At 38.7% G+C, this 20,301-nt stretch overlaps 2 protein-coding genes across 3 annotated transcripts in view; one reads left to right on the top strand and one right to left on the bottom strand.

Annotated features, from left to right (window-relative positions):
• The window catches only part of LOC134213654 (WD repeat-containing protein 75), a 128,259-nt gene that overhangs the window by 11,989 nt on the left and 95,969 nt on the right, over window positions 1-20,301 (top strand). The window lies entirely within an intron of this gene.
• Window positions 7,173-19,748, bottom strand: LOC134218066 (uncharacterized). The gene is made up of 3 exons (XM_062696932.1): window positions 19,611-19,748; window positions 18,541-18,811; window positions 7,173-7,879 (listed from the first exon to the last, which is right to left on the bottom strand). The coding sequence occupies exons 2-3, from the start codon at window positions 18,667-18,669 to the stop codon at window positions 7,751-7,753; spliced, it is 258 nt and encodes an 85-aa protein (XP_062552916.1). The 5' UTR covers window positions 18,670-18,811; window positions 19,611-19,748; the 3' UTR covers window positions 7,173-7,750.

The raw sequence follows: 20,301 nt of genomic DNA on the forward strand, positions 1-20,301 counted from the left end.
CAAACAGATCTTGATATCACCCTTCGGAATTCTATCTACGACGGCATTGAGTTGACTGTAGAAGTTCTCTTTGTCTTGCAGATCACCAGCATCGGTTGGCGCATAACATTGGATTATAGTGAGGTTTCGGACCCGTGTTCTAAATCTGGCAACGATTATCCTTTCACTTATAGGTTCCCACTTCATAAGCGCAGAGTGTGCCTGAGCGCTTAGTAGGAAGCCAACTCCGCGATGCCGGGGAGCGTGTTCACCTCGTAAACCAGAGTATAGCAGAACTTGTCCCGACAGCGTTCTGTGTTCTCCAAAGTTTGGCCAACGGACTTCACTCAGTCCCAGGATCTCAAGCTTCATGCGGCGTGCCTCATTGGCAAGTTGTGCCAATTTACCCTGCTGGGCTAGGGTTAAAACGTTCCATGTTCCTATTCGTGTCCGTTGTTTCGCGCTAAGAGTCGTCGCCGTAAAATCAGTCCGTATTCTTTCATTATCGGATTCTCGAACAAATTGATGTTTCGGGAACAGTAGGTTGTTGGCCCAAGGTTCCCTATCCACCGGGATGGGGCTGCCATCTTAGGTATAGCTTCCGGGCAATAGCATTTCATACTCAGCCGCTGGATGCCAGAACAGACGCTATTGGAGCCGCACCTCCTTGGTGGACAGACGCTCGATCAGTCGGGTCAAATTTGTTTAAAGTCCCACCCAACACCAGGACTAGGCTAGTGCGCTTTGAGCGGCACACGGTCGCTTTGATAGGGCCTGCTTGGGGACACATGCAGCTTTTTATAGAAGTTCAACAGAGCCCACTGTCGAACCCCACCACATCCTAGGCAGACCCCACAGTACGCACCCTCTCACTCTAGCTGATGTCAGAAGGACAACAGTGCCCAGGCTGCACTACCAGCTAAGTACGCAACCCTTAGCTGGCGGTCAATTGTCATCGGAAGACCCGTGGAAGCGTGAGTATTGGAACTTGTGAGGACCAGAGCTATGTTAGGCGCCCCTTCCCGGATGTCAACTCACCATTTCGCAGCCCATTGCCGATTGCTGAATGGAATTCATATTTTTGTCGAATTGTATTTCATCTCCAATAGTTGGCTTGATTTCTGTTCTTGTTATTTCACTAGATATATCTGCCTGAATTATTACCTTTGGAATTACGTTAAATACCGAATCATGGGTTTTCTGCATAATGTTATGCTTACTCACATGTTTTTTGAAGCTTTTTAGATTAGTGAACACTTGTATACAATGTTGAAAAGGGCACTTAAAACGATTTTCTAATGGCAACTTGTGGACACTTGAAATGTGATCTATGAACTGAGAAACTGTGTTGAATACAGTTTTACAATTAGAAACGTTACAAGAAATCATTGCGCTTGATTTTGCAAATAGTTAGTTAATTTGTTTACATTCAAATATCCTCCTTGTGTTGGCTGCACGCCGTAGATATATTTCTCTATAAATATCCAGACCAATTTAGACCAGCTAGAAACGGGCAGTCCTAAAACGATATGAAGTTTCAGCAAAACATCGACACCACGCGAAATACAAGGAAGCTGATATTGAATCGATTTGTACACTACAAAGCATAGTCCAGATGCTGTTTCTAATGCTTCACTGATAACAATCAGCTTTGGCACTGCAGGAATCTTCTGTTTTTCGTAGATCTCCAGAGTTTTTTGCAATTCAATTCGGCCGGTTTCTATGTTACTTGCCAAAAGAAATGAATCAGATTGGGCAATTGCAATGGTCGGTTTGAACCCTTGTGCTGCTTTGATGGGGATGAGAACTGTACTCAATGCATGCAACAGATGCAACAAACGAACATCTAGAACAAATGAAACAATAAAAAATATTTTTTGAAGAAAAATACATACATTGTAAGTTGAACAACCCATGATCGTTAAGAAAATTATTTTGCGCTTTTTAGTGGAATATCTTCACTTGTCATATGACGAGTTTGTACAATCCCATTTTATTCCACCACTTAATTGTACCTTGACAGATACGTATTTCGACCTCAACAGTAAGGTCATCTTCAGTGTCTCGTACTTGACTCGACTTGCAAAGTAGTTTTTTTTTCAGTAACGGGTTGTTGTGTAGTTTAATTTGAATTATTGTTCTGAATTAACTGAGATTTCTAAGTATATAGTTAATAAACCAATGCCAATGAGTGAAAGTGTATTACTGCAGTGAATATATCATATAGTGTGATACCATACCTGAGGATAAGGAATTGTTTTTTAAGCTTTGAGCCAGACGTTGTGAAGAGCAATCTTTGCCAAACTTGGTGACGTATCGCGCAACAGGTTCGTACAGTGTTTCCCACTTCGATGGCTCTGGCTTAGGCTCTGCAGGATTCCCCAAACCGAGCTTCCGGTAATCCAGCTAATAATTTTGATACATACAGATATTGAAGATAGTGCATTATAGTTAATTTTAGTCGTTTACCAATCGAAATCCAAACTCTTCACGCAATTGGGGGTAACGATCGATTACAGACTGGGCCCGGCTAAACTGTTTCAAGTGCTGCTGCCGTGCCGGGTAGCTGACTTCCCATAAGCTGAGCACAGTTGCCCAGGGAGCAATGTTGATCGCAAGCCACTGTACTGCTGCTTCTACGTCTGCAGATAGTTCTTGACTCTCAGTTTCCGTACTGTCAAGTTACTGAACTGCCAAAAAAGTTCATTTGACGAGGACCGAATTCATTCGTGACGTCATGCTGCAGAACCTAATTGTATCATGACGTCATTGACAAATTATTTTTTTACCCGTGTTCAAATGGCGAGTGAAGTTTCATGAGGGCAATGTTTACATTTTTTTAATATGGAGTTTTTGGCTCGTGCAATCGTCTATGAACTAAACCACGATGACATCACGCGTCGATTTTCAGTAAGAAGAAAACATCTGCGGGCAAAGTTTACAAAAAATGAAAACCAACATGAACATCCGATAAGCTAAATAGCTCCGGATTCACTCAAATATTCATCGGCCCGCAGCGGATGTCATTTTTTCGAGCGAAAAGAAGAAGAATTGTGAAAAAAGAAGACGCTCGTGGTTAAGTCCATGGGGCAGTGCGCCGAATGAACACTTTGATGTTTGAGCGAATGAACACGTTTTCATACATCGAATTCATTCTAAATGAATTTCGGCACCGCCCAAACGTCAAATAATGAACCTATGCACTGCCCCATAGACTTACGCAAAACGAAATCCCCCAAGAAATTATGACGTTTGAGCGGGTCGCATAATGAACGCAACATGAACTTTTGTTCGAGAAGACGACTCGCTCAAATGTCAAAATCCATTGGGTGAGTGCAGGCTACTGTCATGCTATTGTTTAGCCCATCGCCAAATCGTAGCCAGGTTGTCCTGGGCACAATTTTTTTTCATACTACTTTTCAATGATGACAGCGGTCTATGTCTATTGATGAAGATGACACCGCGCTTGTCACAGGCTCGGGTGAGTGAATACGCTAGGAGAAATGTCAAAAAAGAAAAAGTAGAATCACGAAAAAAAATCCACAGCGAGATATGCACTGAGCTTAATTCCCATCTAAATTTTATGTGCAACGCACATATATTTTTGCAATCAAGCTTTGCAAATATTTTTTATTGGTCTTGCACATAAAAGTTGAGATTTGACGACTCTTCAATTTTATGTGCAACGCATATATAAAACAATTGCACATTGGATATTATTTCATTGGCATTTATAATATACTTTAAATGCAGCTGCAAATAAAATTCGTGTAGCCTGCTTTATGAACCAAAAGAATTTCGTTTTTGTTTGGATTATAGAACCAAGGAAAACATAAGATGTTGGGTATCGGTTGTTTATTTTCAGCTTTATATAAGATAAAATTAGCGATGATTGCTGGACTATTGCAAGATAGAAATTTTCAGAAGTTGCCACTAAATAACAAGAAGAGAGGCAATAGCTAGCACAATATTTTTTGCTTCCCTATAAAACATGACTGCTCAAATCGGTCGATTTCGTCGGTTATTTGATCGGCTGTATGTTACACAGATGCTTCTGGTAGATCACAGACAAAGGCCTATTATCCACAATCCACCCAACTAAAACCGACCGACCGATGACTAGAATACACTTGTTGGAATGAAAATGAATGGCAGTGATTTCTTCTATAGATGATTTCGAGGTTTTATTTGTGCAAAACACCGCCTGTCGGGTCATCACTGAAATAAGGCAAGAAAAAAATCTTCAGGATCGCCACAATTACTTAATCGATTACCAAATCAAAGCAACTAAAAATTTATCTCACCACCATTGCAAGCACACCATTGTCGATCTACTTGATTCCATAATGGAAAAGTTACCCCGACGCGCAGATATCCTGGGCCTGGCACAACAAAACTTGCTAGTGATGCCTAAGAATAGCTGGCTTTGCGTTTTTGTTATCGTCTATGGCCGGAATTCAAACCGAACTGGAAATTGAATAATAATTAGAAGGAAATTTGGGAATAATAAACTTAATATACTTACAATATTCCGCCAGAGAAAAATTTCGTCGACAGCCAACACTCAACATCCAGCCAATCCAGCAATATAATAATATAATAATATAATCATCGGCAAATGCTGTTTAAACAGTTTTTTTCTACGACCTAAATATATAAGGAAACTGCTCCTGGATTTCATCTCATGGCTCCGATGTTCATCTCATAAAAAGTAGAGCAATGGAAAGGTATTTGATTTGTAATTTTTTTTAGCAGGTGCACTTATGTTGACAAAAAGAAGCGACGAAATTGGTACCGTATTTCTTTGCTTTTCGATGAGATGAATGTATGATCAGTGAGATGGAGATCAAAACAGTTCCCCTACATAATTCACGACGTAGAAAAAACTGCAGTTGGGTTTTTTTTAATTTTCGACTGAAATCGAAATGAAAAGACTTCCGTGGGTCAAACAATTTGTGCTGAATTTGAAATTTGGTTTCTATCCATTGTAGTACATAGTTGAAAGCTTCGTATTCCTATGCAGGTCTTCTTCAAGATTAAAGGTTATATGTGGGTTTTATACAGGACTTTACGAAGCTTGGTAGCTTTTATAAGTCTTGATCAAAACCAACATATAACTAAACTGTTGGCTTTATGTCAGTTCCATTTTTTAGCTGAGGAGGAATATAGGAGCGTTATAAAACCCAAAGAGCAGTGGTTTTATATTGGAATTCAAAACGTAGTTTTCAAGTACTCTTGCGGATCTGATTAAATGACAACTGTATAAAACCAAAATAAAACTTTAAGCATTTCTACATGCCGTAATAAAACCTCTATAAAACTAGCATAAATCTTCGAAGCATTGCGATTGTTACTTGGGTCAGAGACGTTGTTATTATATAGAGACACGCGGAGAGAATAAAAGCAATTCTGGCTTCACGGCCCGCAGACAAAAACAATCCTGTGCGATTGGCAACATATAAAATTGTGAGAACTTGAAGTGACTCTCAGTATGAGCAGTTATTTCATTTGCCTCACCTCCATATCCTGCCTTTTTAGCACCATTGCCAAATATTCAACAACAAATATAATTAAATATAATATTTAAACTTGCTATGAGAACTCTGAAAACAGCTTGATTTACTTAACTTTTCAAACTTTTTCATAATTTATATAATGTTGATGACAATACTTATCTCGCATTTAGCATCGATTGGTAATGTTTGTTTACTTTGCTCGTTTGGTACCGTTCGATTGGTACTTTCGGCTTCACTCTTCGCGGGTCTCTATCTATAAACAACGTCTCTGACTTGGGTTACTTGTGTTTATAACAAGCGCTTGCGTTGAACAAGTAGAGTACCGTGCGGGACCGAAATCCGTACAGCACCGAAATCCGTCCACCTCATGAGATATCAATAAAATAAAGGAGGTTAAAGGTAATTAATGTAGGAATAATTAATCTTATCCTGTTCAGATACTTGACAGTAAGTTTTTAGGGCATAGAATTGGAAAGAAGGCTTTGAAATTAAAACAACAAAAATCAAAAACAAATCTCCACCCACCAAACGCGGAGTTTGTGCCGCCATTTTATTTTCGGGTAGAGCATAATTGCACCAAAAGTAACTGTGCTTTAATTGCTAATTGCAAATTATTACAAAAGATAAACGGAATACAAATCGAAGGGATTTTACATTTACAGTGGTATTTACAACTATTTACAGTGGTATTTTAGTCAATCAGACTGTTTCAATTTAAATATTTAGTTCAGAAATAGCTGTACGGATTTTGATCCTTTGATTCGAAATCCGTCCACGGTGGACGGATTTCGAGTCAGGAGTAGTTGATTTAATTCATTATTTTATCATGTTTTCCGTAGTTTTTAATGAGTAAATGTGAAACACTTCAAAAGTAGAAGCCTTCGTGCGCCTGTGTCAATGACGAACGTTTTATTTTCATTTGATTCCTATTTTCTAATGACTTTTTCATATACTAAGGTGCTTAAGTGTACGGATTTCGATGCCTCTCGGTAAGGGTCGGTTTCGGACTTTCGTAATATGACGCGTTCAACAATACACCATAAAAGAAGAGGTGACCAGATTTTTATTGGGTCACCAGATGCAGGGTCACGGGAGGTAATGTAGGCCTAGGATGTAGCTTTGATTTATCACGCAAATTATTCAATATTTCAGCGATAATACATTGATTTGTTGGAAGATATTTACCACTGCTTCTTACAAAAGTGTAAGAAACATATTTCAGCTTCATTACTCTAGGTTCATGCACTTCTTAAACTATATGTTTTTATTATTTCTACGTCGCCACGCCGGCGCTGACTTAAAAACGATTTTGAATTCATGACTATTTATTTCAATTAAAAACAATTAAAAACATTTTTTGCAATTCCTGATGATATTTCTAGACCAACATTTGAAAAGGGCGTAACAGCCAAAACTTATTCCTTCTGATTCTTTGTCCCCATACATAGCTTTATATGTAGACGGAGAATCAGAAGGAATAAATTTTGGCTGTTACGCCCTTTTTAAATGTTGGTCTAGATTTAATACCTGGTTTACAGTTCGTCTTTGAGTGATGGAACGGCCTACTTTTCCATACCAACGAAATGGTTACGTCCACGAAAAAGGCAAAACCATGCGCTTTAGTAAACAGGATGCACCTCAGAGAGATAGGGATGGCTCACTGTAAATGAAATGCGATTTGATTTTTTCATGTTTATTTTCATGTTTGCCTTTCCGATAACAGTCACATAAATATTTTTCTTAAGAAGTATTTAAATCCAACAGAAGTCATTATAGCAGTAAACAAACAAATTAATTTTGCTTATCTAATTGTTGACTGTTCCACTTTAGTAAATTGATATACAATGGTGCCAAAATACATGATTAACTTCGAATGCCACTGGTTGATTATTTTCGTTCGTTGTTTATGCTTTTTTAATGCTCAATTAAATAACGTGCGTAATTAGTCTACATCTTGGTGATACTCCTCGTTCCTTTGTATTTTTATGATCGCTCTGCCGCATCACACAACGATGATGATAGAGATAATTGTATAGTAGGTAGTCCTTAACTGCTAACTATGAGATTCATATCTATGTAATGCAGTAATCTAATTCGTAATGTTTCATTGGTTGTTTATCACGACGAAGCAGATTTCTGGTGCTTGCGCTCGTTCCATATTCCGTTGCTCCTTATACAGGGTTGGGAGCGCTATATCGTTCCGTAATCGAGTCGCACCTTCGTTTCCGTTACCCAACTCCTCCCCACAATCCGCCTTAGATCATGTCGTTCGGTCGCCGTAACATATGCAACCGATAGTTGCGACAGCGGCGCATCAGGTGGATGTCGTGCTTGAAGTACCGCAGGCAGTGCCACTGTGGAATCTCGCGCATCGATTGGGTTGCCTGCAATAAAAATTGAGGAAACAGAACGGGAAATTATGCGTTTGTAATTCCTTGACACGATGGAGGGCACAAGGGAAAGGAACCTGTCAATGACAGAGATTGACTATTTTTCCATGAGAGGGCTGATAGGCATTTATCATCATCTGTCGATGGCAGAATATTGTTCTACTGTCGAGAGGTGCAATCCACGGCAGTATCATTACAATGGGACACAATAAGTACCATTATGTGAATGACGTGATATGGCTGCAAATGGAGCGAACCAAGCTGATAGGAGCTGGGGAGAGAACTCACCGGTCGGGAGAAGTGGATCAGCAAAAAAGCACGTGTTGACTTTTTTGGATGATGTAAAAATTGGAATTTATTGCTGAGATGGTTTAAATGTTGAGTGAAACACTATGACAGAAGTTTGATTTTTTTCCGTTTTCACCTTTATCTGTCAATTGTCAAATTTACGAATCATATAAGTAAATGAATTTTTACGCTTTTTGATAAATTAACGAGTTTTCCTAATTTACAAACTTGAAAAAAAAAAACAAAATCTTGAAAAAAAAAATGGTGTAAGGGAATTCTAATATTCTTGCAAGGCTGATTACAGGCAGACTCTGTTCATTTTATAGCCTGTTTTAAGAACTTTTAAATACAACTCAAGCTATTAAATAAAATGATGAAATTTGTATCTGTGCTTGATGTTGCAATTGGACTTATGGAGTTTTAAAATTTTTGGTTGAAGCTTTTAAATGTTTAAATGGTATATGTTTAAAATGAAATATTCGCCCCGACATCTGATGAAAATACTTCTCGCGTCCTTTTTTTTGAATTGGCTATTAACACTAACGTCCACATTTTCGATTATTTGACTAATTTCAGGTCATCTTTACCAAAAAAAATATGTTTGATGCTCCTTTAGTTTCAAATCTCAATCAAAAAATTAGTGTGCATGTTAAGCACAACATTGTATAATTGCAAATTGATGTAGTTAAAAAGGTGAGGAAATTCTAATAGAATACTAACTTGAAAAGCAGGCTCAGTTCCATTTGGAATGTACAACCATAGAAAAGGGAGAAGAAGAAGAAGAATAATTTTTTTTTTTGTGTCTTTATTAAGGAGACTTTCAGCCCGAGGCTGGCTCGTCTCCGGTAGAAGAAGAATAAGTGCAGAAATCATCATCTAACTTATTCTTCATATCGGGTTACACAGCAGGTTTTTTTTTTATTTTTTGTTTTCGATTCTTGGATAAGTTAGACCAGGCCTGCCCAACCTTTTCAAGCTACGGGCCAATTTTTAGAATTCACACATGCTAGCGGGACCAGAAAATATTTTCCACATAACTTTTTAAATTTTTTCTAAATAATTATTGTTTTTTTGCATTTTCTAGAAAAACTAAACACGATTTAATTGCGTTCAAACAATATTTTTTTGTTTATTAAGATTTCGTCGTTGCATTAGAGATTCATTTGAAACATCAATCTATTCACACCGTTTACCGGAAGTTGGAAATGGAAATTTCATTACTTTACAAGCATATTGAATGACGAGAGAAATGTTCCAGATTTCAGCAACACACTATGCCAAAGTGCTTTATGTTCAAGTCATTTAGATGTTTGGCGATATCTGCTATAGAAGCCAATTCACTCATCTATTCAGTATCATTCAGCTCGAGCAGTGGTTTTCCTTTATCTTGTAGAAATAGTGCCATTTTCTTTTTGAAAAGAATAAAATCTCCCAAGCATTAAATTTGCAATAATACAGAATGTCTCCGTTTTCGGCTTTTATTTCCGTTAACATCATTTATAATGGGTTCCCTAACGTTGATAAAGTCGATTTTCTTAATAATGAGCGTTTTCGCATATCGATTCTTTTGGTGGCAATAGCAGGGAAATATCGCCATACCTATGTATGTGATTGCTTTTCCTTGCTTAGAATTGTCACAACGCCATTGTTCTTTCCTGTCATTGCCGGTGCTCCATCAATAGTAAGGTCACTTAAGTTTTCGAAGGAGAAAAAAGTTCTTTTACACAGGTTTTAACAACCCTCAGGTTTTCCCCGTTAGTTGTTCCCTGCATTGGGAATAGAGCTGCCAATTTCTCTGTCATTCAAAAATGACCATGAAGAAAGTCACCTTTCCCACGTTTTTCACGTCAGTATTTTCATCGTTTGCGAGAGAGTGGAATATGAAGTTGGCGACGTTTTCGCGCAATGTAGCTTTCAAATCTTCTGCGAGAACTTTTACTTTTTTGGCTTTATTATCGAGAATTTCAGCCCGAGGATGGCTCGTCTCGAACTTTTACTCTTCACCGTGTTCCCCGCAAACTAATGCTACTGAAGCAGGCTGTTTCCTTAGGACACGATGTCAACAACAGCCAAAATGCATTCCTTAACAAGTCCTCCGTCCTGGAAAGGTTTCATCCGTTTTGCCAAAATCTTACTAACCAAAATCTTACTAACTGGCTCGTACTGTATTTTCAGACTTCGTATTAGCTTGAGTGAAAAGAATTTGTAGCTTTTATAAACCATACCAATAATTTGAATCAATAAATAAAATGAAATTCTATCAACTTTTGTTTCCTGCCTGGGCCCTTTCAAATATCATATTTCATAGAATGCTTGGATTCAGATTTTATTCCTTCAATATAGCAAAAAATTTCGAGCAAATTAATCAAACCGGCCTTCCTTCTTTCAACGTGAAGATAAACTACTTTGATCAATCTTTATTGAAAACGCGATATTCCACCACCAACCTTTTGGTTTTGTATCTTGGGGTCGCTTATGCAATCATTTCAAATTATGTAAAATATTATGAATGATTTGTTTATCGGCTTTATCGGTCATTTCTACTCAAAGTATGAGGGAGTAGATAATCGAAAGATAATTGAAAATCATTAGATTGAAAGCCATTCGCTAGGGCGCGAACAAGTATGAAGCGATAGAGGGTGAAAGGGAGAAAGGAAGACCATCTATTGAACAGCACACAATCGAAGCGTGAATCTTCTTGCCTAACGCCCTGGTTGTGGACGGCTTGGTTAGTGGTATGGAAACCACCGAACTAGATGTAAAACAGAACAGCACATGGGGAGATCGTTGCCTGGATCTTTTTGCCTGTCTTGGCACGGTGGTTTCCATACCACTAACCAAGCCGTCCACAACCAGGGCGTTAGGCAAGAAGATTCACGCTTCGATTGTGTGCTGTTCAATAGATGGTCTTCCTTTCTTCCTTTCACCCTCTATCGCTTCATACTTGTTCGCGCCCTAGCGAATGGCTTTCAATCTAATGATTTTCAATTATCTTTCGATTATCTACTCCCTCATACTTTGAGTAGAAATGACCGATAAAGCCGATAAACAAATCATTCACCACAATCACGGTCGTAAAATCTGTTTCAATTATGTAAAATATTATTTTTCGTTTCAAATTCAAATTAATGATTAATTGCATATTATTCGGCAACTCGGGCGTACGCAAATCATTTTTTTTGTTAAATATCTTGGCTGTGCATATGCACAGCACATGTTTCGAATTGGACAAATTGATATGAAATTTTGCGAAAAAGAATCCACACGCTGCGGGCCACAAAAAATGGAGCCGAGGGCCGCACCCGGCCCGCGGGCCGTAGGTTGGGCAGCCCTGAGTTAGACGCTTTAAAAATATGAGTTCTTTGGAAAACTTGTTCTTAATTAAGTTTAATGATAGACTAAGACAATAGTATTTATTAGTTTTTTTTTGTTCGGAAAGCAGAAAAATGTTGGCTTAGGCATTTTACTTTTTTTTCTCAAATGAATTCATAAGGTTTTGCATAATACAAGCCAAAATTTTTCCAGAAGTTGGATGTGTTGAAAAATTAAAGTAAAATAGTTATACGTTAACCAAGCTTCTATATTGTTCCTCAGCTCCAATTGAGAGACTTATTTTCGGCGAGTAGTTCTGAGTGATGCAATTTAACTGTGGACACCCTTCATTCATTAGACTGAAAATAATTGGATTTTCCAAGGATATTGACGAAGAGGAATTGATATCTAAGTTGAGAAAATAGAACCCTGCAACGAATACTCTCGATCTGAAATTAATCCGAATACATAAAAATGAGTCACAAAAAAGCAATCATATGTCAGTCATACTAGAAACAGATGCACGCTTCTTCCGTTTGAAAATGATGCCCCAACATTCCAGTACTCGTCACTCCCACATCAGCAACGAAAACGATGGTTTGTACATCAACTATCAGAATGTTCGCGGGCTTCGTACCAAAATCGACGATTTCTTTTTGGCGGTATGCGAAGGGGATTACGATGTTGTTGTATTAACCGAAACTTGGCTCTATGAAGCCATACAATCAGCACAGCTTTTTGGACGCCACTACTCGGTGTTCAAAATTGATCCTTTGGATAACCGTGGCGGTGGTGTACTAATCGCAGTGTTATCTTAGTTCAATTGTGCTCGTGATTCTGCTATCGTTAGTGATACCCTCGAACAATTATGGGTCCGAGTCAATATGCCTGGATTCATTATTAGCATTGGGGTTGTGTACTGGCCACCTGATCGTTGGAACAATCTTGATGATATTCAACGCCATCTAGAATCTATCGAAACGGTTAATTCTACACACAGGGCTAACGCAAAGGCCCTGCTCGGTGATTACAATCAATCTGCGATTCGTTGGTGTTTGGCCGAGAGTTCTCACCCGACTGTTGACTTGACACGTTCTCTTCTATCAGAATCCAGTTGCGCATTGTTGGACGGATTCAACTTTCATGGATTGACCCAGATCAACTCTATCGTTAATTCAAATGGTCGTATACTTGATCTCGTTCTGGCAAACGATGCAGTGCTGCCTAGTTGCGCAATACGCCCTGCTCTTGAACCGCTGACACCTGTTGATGTCAACCATCCTCCGCTTACCTTGGAGTTGTCGTATGTGTCGCCAATTACCTTTGAGTCTAGACATGATTCGAGCAGTTATAATTTCCGAAAAGCAGATTACTCTGCATTGAATAAAATGCTACTTGCAATGGATTGGGATTGCATCAATTCATTTGATAACGTCGACGGTGCTGTGGACTTTTTCACCGACAGTATCGTTCGTGTATTTGCTATCTATGTTCCGATTGTTGGAGCTGCACGAAAGCCCGCGTGGTCCAATCACAGATTACGAATACTTAAACATCGCCGTTCCTCTGCACTTCGAAGATATCAGCATCAGTTCAATAGTGCCAGCAGTGTATACAGAAGTTATCAGTTTTTGTATTCTCGATTCATCGGTCGCACACAACGAAATCTGCGTCTAAATCCCAAGCAATTCTGGACATTTGTTAGGTCCAAACAGAATGAAGATGGTCTTCCTACGTCAATACAACTGAATGGTGTTTCTGCTGACACTCTAGCTGACAAATGCGAGCTCTTTGCTAAACAATCTAATACCTCCTTCAACGATTTCTCAGCTTCGCTATCTCTTGTCACCGAGGCTTCTCGTGACACTCCAGGTGACACTCCTCGTGATGTACTGTACTGAACTCTTTCCCATCAGTGATGAAGATGTGTGCCGAGCGATCCGGAATCTGAAATTTTCGTTCTGCGCTGCTTTGCTGCTTTGCTGCGCCTGTGTTCGAGCGCTCTTATTAAACCGTTAGCAAAAATCTTCAATCTTTCGCTTCGAACCAGAACGTTTCCCATGCGCTGGAAGTCGTCATACCTTTTTCCAGTTTATAAGAAAGGAAACAAATACGACGTGAGCAACTATCGTGGAATAACCACTCTCTCCGCTTGTTCGAAAGTTTTTGAAATAATAATGAACGATACGCTCTTCGCCTGCTGCAGGCAGTACATCTCTACGGACCAGCATGGATTTTTCCCTAAGAGATCGATCACGACCAACTTGACAACATTCACAACAACTTGTATTGGGGCTCTTGACAATGGGCGGCAAGTGGATGCGGTATACTTAGATCTTAAAGCTGCTTTTGACCGAGTGGATCATCGTATTCTACTTGGCAAACTTGAGAAGTTGGGAGTTTCCATTGCGTGTGTTGATTGGTTTAGATCTTACCTGACGGATCGAAAATTGCATGTGAAAGTCGGATCATCTCTTTCGGATCCCTTCGTCACGCCATCTGGTGTTATATTGTTTTCGATATTCGTTAACGATGTGACACTGGTGCTACCACCTGGTGTGAGACTGCTCCATGCTGACGATGAAAAGCTTTACATTGTTGTCAACAGTCTTGAAGACTACATTCAACTACAAATGCTTTTAACCCGTTTAGAAGGGTGGTGCGTGCGTAACTGCTTGTCACTCAGTATCCATAAATGTCAGACAATAACGTTCAGCAGAAAACGAAAGCCTATCATCTATAATTACACGCTGTCTGGGACAGTTTTTGAGCGAGTGAACCACATCAGGGATTTAGGAGTTATATTTGAAGACGCACTAACTTTCCGTTTCCACTACGATAACGTGATTTCTAAGGCAAACCGACAACTTGGCTTTATAATGAAAATCGCCAAAGGATTCCGTGACCCTTATTGCCTGCGATCACTATATTGTGCGCTTGTACGATCAATATTGGAATTTGCTGTCACTGTCTGGTGCCCTTACCAAACCACTTGGATCTCGAGGATCGAATGCAAAAGTTCGTGCGCTTTGCATTGCGCAATCAAACATTGGCGGGATGGCCAACGTTTCACTCCTTATGAAAACCGCTGTCGGTTGCTTGGACTGGATACCTTAGATGTTCGACGCCGTGTGGCACAGGCCATGTTTGTAGCGAAAATCCTGGCTGGCACTTGAAAAAGTTGTTCGAAGTGCTCGAACAAGCGTTTCAGCTGGTCAGTTGGGTCGGTCAATAACTGATCATTCGCGTCTTTCACAGGCATCGTTGCATTCATCTTTGCTCCACTTAAGCGTCGTGAGCAGTGCATTAAAATGTACTGTCATGAACTGTAAATCGTATTGTTGCATGTGTGACATTCATGAAAGACAAAATACTATTGCATGACATGCCAAAAAATGTCATGAGCTACCGTGACATTTTTCTTTGCGACATAAGAATTGTCACAAAACAAACAAATAATATAATATAATTTTGAATGTGATGAATACATCATCAATGAAACTAAATATTTGATAATTAATACAGTTCATTATATGTTGAGCTCGCTTTTTGTGTATTTTTTACGTGGATTGTGGAAATTATAAGTTCATTAAAATTTAATTTTCTTTTTTATTGGTATTGAGATTAAACAGGTTGAGGTTAAATCAGAGGTTGATACCATCATATCAACATTATAACAATCGTTGATATAACTATACTGTAAAAAATCTACTTTCTTCTAAGGTAATTGCCTACTTCACGTATAAAAATCTGGTACGCTACAACGACGGATTTCCATCCATAATGTAGGCCAGCGGTTCTCAACCTGGGGTACATGTAACCCTGGGGGTACCTTTGCTGGTCTCTAGGGGTACTTGTAGCCTTGCGAAAAAAAGCAGGGGGTACCTCAAGCCATGCAAAGGTCTGAAGGGGTACCAGTTCAGGTTGATAACCGCTAATGTAGGCAATTAACTATGTACTAGCTATTAAAATCGAACATAGATTCAAGTTATACTGGAGATAATTACCTTCGCTTTTTTTCCAATACACCCAATATTTTTTTTACACGGTTGGTATTCTTTAATTTCCCGATTAACCTGATCTTTCGCAGCTTTTTATACTACAATTTTCTTTGATTTTTGCCTTTCTCGTATACAAAGTATACGTAAAGGCTATAGGATCACTCCAAAACCGAACTTTTGATAGAATGCTCGGAGACCTATAGTGTTATATACCAATCGACTTAGCTCGACGAATTGAGGTCGACCTCCTATGCTAGAGGATTCTGTTGTTCCTTTTTTTTGTGAGAGAAGAAGGGGAATGCGGGGTTTGAGTAAGTTACCATCAGCGTGTGATGATTTATTACCACCTCAGCGTGCCGGTGAGCAGCAAGCCATGACTCGCCCTCTTCTTGTCAGATCTCAGTGGCGTGCCCACACACCGACGGAGAGCTACTGTCATCGCATTTCGCTCCAGCTATTTGGAACCGCACAGTCTATAATTTTTATTATACTTTTTTTGAGTGATGTATAGGGTGCCAATGGAATGTATGGGAAAAAAATTGTCATCGAATTTCAAAAAACGACATTACTCACAAGTTTCATTACCCCAAAATATTACCCCACGCAAAATTTGAGGTCAATCGGACATGATTCAAGGGTGCCTAAAATTCATCATAGTTTTGAAATGTTTACCCATGAAAGAAAATTGCTAGGCAATGTTTACTACACTGAGGTTTATTTTTACGCGGTACCGGTACCGCATGAATTCAAAACACAACGTGTAAAGATCAGGTTACAAAAAAAATCAAAATTTTGATTGCAATATTTTAAGCACCCCTAAATCATGTCCGATGGAGCTCAAATTTTGGATAGGGGCATATTTTAGGGCTTAGGGAATGTTTGCGTAACGTTCGGTTTTCAAATTTCATCATAGGAAATTTGTTCGAAGTCCGAAAACAGTCGTTTTTTTCCAAAAAATTAATTCTCAAAGTTTCATGCATTTTAAGTCCTTTGGCATCAAAAAACAAAAAAAAAAATTCCCTTGTGAGAAAAAAAAAATTTTGGTTAATTTTGAGCACCCCTAAATCATGTCCGATTTAGCTCAAATTTTGCATAGGGGGACGTATGCGTATCGTCCGATGTAAAATTTGATGTAAAAAAAAATTTCATCAACTTAAAAAAATACCAAAGTCCCAAAAATAAGAGAAAAAGCGTTTTTTTTTCAATTTTTTTTAAATAACGTCAGATCTCGACGTTTCATGCATTTTCAAGTCATTTGACATCAAAAACAAAATTTCGATTTTCGACTTTTCTTTTGGTCCTTTGGGAAAATTTTCATGGGTAAAAATTCAAAACCACCCCTAAATCATGTCCCATTGAGCTCAAATTTTGCATGGGGTCATATTTTGGGGTAATAAAACTTGTGAGCAAGGTGCTTTTTTTTAAATTCGAAAATTTTCATTGGTACCTGCTAATGTATAAAATAATTAATGTATATAATTTATTTTCTATAGAAAAAGAGAACGCTGTTTGTTATCATTTTGATGCATGCAAAATATGTTTATTGTTTATTGATTTACATCAAGATCCATTTTTCATCTCGCCCATTTTGACGTTATTTCATGATATATGCCAGCTTCTGATTGATTATTTATTTCACAACGGATCAGGCAGCTTGATATACCACAACATTTTTCAAAATTTTTCCGTCAAGAATTAGTTACTTCTTTTATAAATATTATTTAGGCTTTCTATATTGGTTATTGGTATCTAGAGCGAACCAGGGTCTATACAACAATTGAAATCACATGTGGTGATTTCCACAGAAATGTATGAAGAAATTTTCTAAATCCAAAAAGATTCGCAAAGCAATTCTAGCCGAAAAGTTGCTGATAAATTCCCGTAAGAAAAGTTTTAAAGCAATTACCGCAAACAATTTTGTCGGAGTTACCGCATGAGCTTCTGGAGAAAGCTTTCACAAGAATTAAACAAGGCTTCTTCCTACAAAGATGCCAAAACCTCTATCTTCTGTAAAAAGCGGTCCTCATAGAAAAAGTTTTGACCAGGCTTAGACTGCTTAGTTCTTAACCTTGGCCATCTAGAAGGGTTGTAATGATTTTTTAAATTCATTTTTGAAACATACAAAATGTGTGAAGTTGTAATTTAGAATCATATGAAAAAAGCAGTAATATTTTGTAGAACATTTGATAACAAACATTGAAACCCGAGGAGTGGAAAATAGCTCAATAATATCAAATCTTGATTAGATAGCAGAATGTGATATGGACATGATTGATATGAGAGATAAAAGATCAGACGACGATATCAATATTTCGCACTAAAATATCATGAGGAGCTATTTGTAAGAAGTAATTTATATCATGTGCTATTGGCTTGTTCTTATCCATAACATATATTGATATTGAAATGATATCTCAATGCAATTTTTTGATATTGTTGCCTGTTCTTTTATCTCTTATATCAATCAAGTCCATATCATGTTTTGTTATTCTGTTCATGGCTTCTGCACGGGAATTGGGCGCGCAGTTGTCCAAAGTCTTGGATTTTATGTATCGCGGAAATGGCGCAAATTTGTCGCAGAAAATATATCCCCGTAATAACCCTTCTAATACAACTTGGGCTATTTATGTACGAGTCTCTCACAGTCTCTCAGAGTCTCGCACAGGTTAATCACGAATTCCTCATTGATCATCCACGGTGCAATAAGACAAAGCTCATGGTTTGTTCACGGCTAACAATTCATGCATCGAGTAGAATTCGTTTTTGATTCGAATTGAATTGTAGAATACGTAAAACATAAACTCTTTAATCGAAGGGTTTTTGTTTGAAGAACAACTATCAATCAATCCCTCATTCAAAAAAACATGCAGCTATTTGTATGTTTTTGCAATAAACCATCCGAGATGCTTGATTATCATAACAAATCACCACAAACCCAAACAATACTCGCTGATAAGCAATGGTTCAAAATGCTGTGGTGGAGATATAATGAAAACCCTTTGAAGTGATTCACCCCACAATAAGAGTCAGCTCAATTCCCCAAACACCACTTACCACTTCCGGATTGCTGAAGATCAAGCTGTCCACAACCTCTGGATTGGAAACTGGCCAACACCTGACCGTTCCCAGCCAGAAACAGCACAGGGCCAATAGCACCGCCACCACCTGCCCAACAATCTGCATCGCTTTCACCGAGTGACGATTTCACCTAAACTGCTCTACGTAATATGACGGCGCGGGCTCGTAACACAGCACGCACGTGTTCTTCCGTTCCGCTCGAGTTCGACTGACTCAGTAACTCCTTCTGGGACCGAGTGCTCGTGTCCTGTAAGAAAAATTGATTATTCCTCTAGTGGTCAAGTGTCGACGCGCTTCGCTCCCCGCCTTTCACTCCGCGAGGAACAAGTGTTCTTTATAAGTGAAAAGTGCAAGCATGTTGGGCACACTTTGTGAATGAAGTGGCTTCCTGTTTCTACACCGACTAACAATCGTCGTCTTCGCCCGGCCAAGAACCAAGACGGTGATGGTTGATGAGTTGAATGGAAATTTAGCGCAACAAAGTGCGGGTGCTGCTGCTGGTTGGCTCGTGGGCATGCAGGCAAGGATAACAACAATTGTGCTATATGGCGTGGCTCACGTCCTTTTGTAATAAATTCGTAATACTTTGGCGGGCTGGTTGCAAAGTAGCGCCAGGCTGGTTCATGAATATTTGTGAGTTTTTTTTAGAACGAACGATTTTTTAATAAGTTTGCACTAGATGACAATTAAACTAATGTCTATACACTTTAATGCGCGATAGTCATTGTCGTGGACCAGCCTAGTATCAGCGAAAGCCCTCATGGCGATTTAATGTAAGGAATCACAAAGGACATGCGATACAAGCGTTGCTATGAACACTGTTGTTTGTACACTACAATAGTTCTCGCGAATGGGTCCGAGGTCAATATTTTAACTATGTACGACGATGACACTTTCACCTTCACCGTTGTGAATACGTGAGAATGAGAATAACCTAATTCTAGGATTTTCCGTGACCGAGCACCTGCGATTGTTCTTCTTTTGCCCATTGTTAAACCAACAAACAGCTCCATGCGCCTTATTAAGAAATTATCAACTGGGTTCACCTTTCACGCGGGATCACACTGACTGGTAAATTGGCGTCGGACTTTGCTCGGAACAGGATCCTCCGTCTTCGTTCGGTGCGCGTTCGATTTCAATTGATTGATAAACCCAGCTCGGTGATTGCTTTTATACGGTGCTGCTCCAAGCGGCACGCTCCGTGAAAGGTCGCAGTCATGCGGTCTGTCGTGGTTCTGGTTTTGTGCGGCGTGCTTCTGTGATTGGCAAGCAACAGGACTTTGACTTGTTCCAGAATGTGACTCGATTTCACGTATGGAACCGAGGAATGGTAGCAAAATAAAATGTCCATAAAGAAGTGGAAATCTTTCATGAATATTCAGGGTATAAGCAACAAAAATAATATAAAATTTCCATAAATAATTAATAATTTCCATAAAAAATAGATTATTTCCACGAAACAAAAATATATTAGTACTTGTAGAGTCAAAAATGGTAGTTATAAGAGAAGAATTTTCCATAAGTTTCAATTAGTTTCATCGAAAAATATACAAAATTTCTATAAATAAATCAATATTAGCAATAAACAATCGAAAAGTTTTCTACAAAATATTTATATTTTTCCACAAGAAAAACCTTAAACCTTAAAAGCAATAAAGAAAGAAAATTTCCACAATAAAATCAAAAGGAATAAAATTGATGAGTTTCTCCATGAACGAAAAACGCTTCTGAAATAAA

This window comes from Armigeres subalbatus, chromosome 2 (assembly GCF_024139115.2).
Source record: "Armigeres subalbatus isolate Guangzhou_Male chromosome 2, GZ_Asu_2, whole genome shotgun sequence".
NCBI lineage: Eukaryota > Metazoa > Arthropoda > Insecta > Diptera > Culicidae > Armigeres > Armigeres subalbatus.

What these genes read in the sequence shown, in the direction of transcription:
- LOC134218066 (XM_062696932.1), bottom strand. Translation starts at nt 18,669, where the DNA reads ATGCAGATTGTTGGGCAGGTGGTGGCGGTGCTATTGGCCCTGTGCTGT. An exon ending in TCTTCAGCAATCCGGAAGTG is followed by an intron (nt 7,880 to 18,540) that starts GTAAGTGGTGTT and finishes TTTTTATTGCAG; the next exon opens with GCAACCCAATCGATGCGCGA.